The sequence below is a fragment of the Bidens hawaiensis genome, unplaced genomic scaffold (assembly GCF_021521415.1).
Source record: "Bidens hawaiensis isolate Kalapana, Puna unplaced genomic scaffold, B.hawaiensis_p1.1 tig00020663_1, whole genome shotgun sequence".
NCBI classification, from domain to species: Eukaryota; Viridiplantae; Streptophyta; class Magnoliopsida; order Asterales; family Asteraceae; genus Bidens; species Bidens hawaiensis.
The window spans coordinates 69,008-72,220 of record NW_027493168.1 but is presented as its reverse complement, the minus strand read 5'-3'; the positions used below and the strand labels follow the sequence as shown (position 1 = coordinate 72,220).

Genomic DNA, 3,213 nt, shown 5'->3' with positions numbered 1-3,213 from the left:
CCTTAAACCATCCTAAAACCCTAATCCTCATTCCATCTTCCATATTTCTCTACACACACATCCTACACCCTATACTGCCGAGAGAAAGAGAGAGACGGGCGAGATCCGAGAGCGAGCAAACGTTAGTTGTGATTAGATCTTTGTTATTCGGGTCTTATACAAGATCTAGAGTTCCTAACAAGCTAACCAAGATCAAACGAGCACGTAAAGGTATGTCTTTTACCTTAAACTTTACGTTTTTATAAACGTTTAGCCTTAAAACTTAGAACGAGAATAGATCGGGTGTAAATGAAACGTAAAGTTCTAAACTTGATGATAAAATGAACCTAATGAACCCATAAACGTTAAGGAAAGTATAGTGTAATATGTATGTTATGTGTATGTGAATAAGGAAGTATGTACGACTATGATACGTATGATATTAAATGTATGGATATGATAGTGGTGATGATAAAGAAAGGTAAGGTAAAGTTAAAGGGTTGCATACCCTAATAATATATACGAAGGTTAAGGGGTTGCATACCCTAATAATATATGCGAAGGTTAAAGGGTTGCATACACTAATAATATATGCAAAGGTTAAAGGGTTGCATACCCTAATAATATATGCGAAGGTTATAGGGAGAAATGCTCTTTATAACGTAAGGTATGAACATGAAAGGAAAAAGTAAGTAAGTAAGTAAGTATGTATAAACGAAAGTATGAAAGCATGGAGTACGTATGAAAGTATGTATTTATGAATATGTTGTATGTTGTATGATTAACTAGAACTCACTCAGCATAGCTGACTTTTAGTATGCACGCAGGTGAGTAGGATGAGACAGCTGGCTTGAAGGGAGACACATGGCGGATGAATAAAGAAGCTGGCATCTGAAGATTTAATTGTTAATGTTTGAACTAAAAGACATGTGTTAAGTTATGTTTTAAAGACAAGTTATGAATGTTTGTACTGACTGTTGATGTTTTATGTTATTCTGCGAAAGTTTTAATTAACTCTGATATTTAGAACTGCGTTTATGAGTAAATCCAACACCAAAGTAGGGCTACCGGCAACGGGGTCTTACAGAAACAATCACCAATGATAATGTGGAATAATAAAACTATAACAAGCAAAACAAAGTGCACATACGCATCAATCAAATAAACCAAATAGTTTACTGAATCATAAAATCATAACAAAAAGAAATAATCCAACTAAAATCAAAACATCAACGATGGTTCATCAATAGCCTAGGCAGTCTATAAATTTTAGTGTAGCATCTTAAAGTCAAACAAAACATGAATATAAATCATGGTGAACATCATATACAAATTATAAACCAAAATATTAAAGATGGTAAAACCCGTAATGTATTCGATCGCTCTTCAATTAGCACTTCACCAGATGAATTCTAGCCTCCAAAAGCTCCAAAATACGCAATACTAACTTCAATTTTCAACCTTAACAGCTTCTGGTTCATCTTTTTTTTTATCCTAGGGTTAAGGTTAATGATGTTTATATAGTGATTAAGGCTCAAAAACCCGTCCACACTTCAGAATCTTCTAGAAAAAGGGGCTCGTCGCGCTACGCAACGAGGATATACAAGCTGCTCGTGTGACGCCCCATGCTCATTTTTTCACTTTTATCCTCGTCACGTCGCGCGATGAGGATTCCTACCTTGGTTGCGTGATGCGACGAGGCCTGGTTTTTTTACCGGTTCGACCGGTTCTTCTACTGGTTCATTCCGGTTCAACCCTGATTCGTCCTGGTTCTTCGTTTTAACTCTTTAAGCTCCTTTTCGACTGTTTAATGCACCCGAGACCTACAAAACTTCATTTAGTTGGTGATATATCAATTCTAAGCAAAAATGAGTCATATGGGATAATGACTCTGAGGTTATCGCTATTGGGGTTTGAAAGTTCTTAGTCAATAAATAAATTTTGGTTTATATTGGAAAAAGTCCAATAATATCTAGGATCAGCTCGTATGACCATCACATGACCACTTATTCATAATCCCATCTAGTGCACTTTTCTCTTACCATTAAAGAGTCGTTTTCTTACGGTGATTTGTCGGACCATTTTGCATCGACTCTAGCCTAGCTAGCTCTCTGTGTTTAAGATATGGTTAAGCTGAGCTACCACTCTTGAGTGTGATTATTATTTGAAACTTAATGCTCAATACTACTGGGGGCTCAATAAATCTCCTTGGTTGCTCATCCGTAAGCTAATGGACATATGGAACGGGCCAACAGAAGTATAAAAGATGGAATTAAAGTCAGATTTGACACCAAGCGTACTGGTTGGGTTGACGAATTACCGCACGCGCTTTGGGCTCATAGAACTCAGAAAAAGACAAGTAATTTTGAAACTCCACTCAGTCTTACTTACGGGCCTGAAGCCATGATTCCAGCGAAAATTGGGATCCCATCTGCCAGGGTACTTCTCATCACAGACAATGACACAGATTTGCGTCTCAATTCAGACCTACTGGAGGAAAGACGTGAATTGGCGCTCATACTAGAAAGTAATTACGAATGCCAACTCTAGAAGTACTATGATTCATGGGTCAAGATATGTCAATTTCATGTAGGGGATTATGTGTTCCGCAATAACGAAGCTTCGGGTCAAGAACTTGGGAAATTAGCTCCATCATGGGAAGGACCTTATAAAATAAAAGGGGTTCTAGACAAAGTAGCTTACACACTAGAGAGATTGGATTAACAACAATTCCGTGTACTTGGAATATGTCGTAGTTGAAAAGATGTTATATGTAATGGTTGAGTGTCGTTTCATAGTTGAGGCATGCGTGCCATATATTAATTAAATATTTATTCCCGGTCTGCGTACCTACTTATGAGTAATGATCTGAGTATTACTTGTCATTAACTGATATTTTAAAGAAGGTTCGTGTTGGGTGTAGATTTTCTATCCTCAGGATGAGCTACGATTCAAGGATTTTGAGCTATCCTGTCAACGCTAATATTCCGAGGATGATATTTGACTAATTCAATTGTCCTATATTATTTTTATTTGTTTTGCAGATAAGATCATGTGTTAAATATGCTAATATGAACGTGGACTTACAACGGCTAGTGCTTGAACTTCGTCAAATGGAACGTGGGCAAGCAACGGATTATGGAAGAAATAGTCTAGGGTTTCCGGATTATTCGGGATAACAGTTGTAACTTTATCTTATATAAATGAGTTGATAATTTCACTAGAACACACACC

At 36.9% G+C, this 3,213-nt stretch overlaps 1 protein-coding gene across 1 annotated transcript; it reads left to right on the top strand.

Moving 5' to 3' along the window:
• Positions 1-2,217: 2,217 nt before the first annotated feature.
• Positions 2,218-2,703, top strand: LOC143561328 (uncharacterized). The gene is made up of 2 exons (XM_077049445.1): positions 2,218-2,506; positions 2,573-2,703. Exons 1-2 carry the CDS (start codon positions 2,218-2,220, stop codon positions 2,701-2,703), a joined length of 420 nt encoding a protein of 139 aa, XP_076905560.1.
• The last annotated feature ends 510 nt before the right edge of the window (positions 2,704-3,213 follow it).

What these genes read in the sequence shown, in the direction of transcription:
- LOC143561328 (XM_077049445.1), top strand. Translation starts at nt 2,218, where the DNA reads ATGGAACGGGCCAACAGAAGTATAAAAGATGGAATTAAAGTCAGATTT. An exon ending in ATTGGCGCTCATACTAGAAA is followed by an intron (nt 2,507 to 2,572) that starts GTAATTACGAAT and finishes AATTTCATGTAG; the next exon opens with GGGATTATGTGTTCCGCAAT.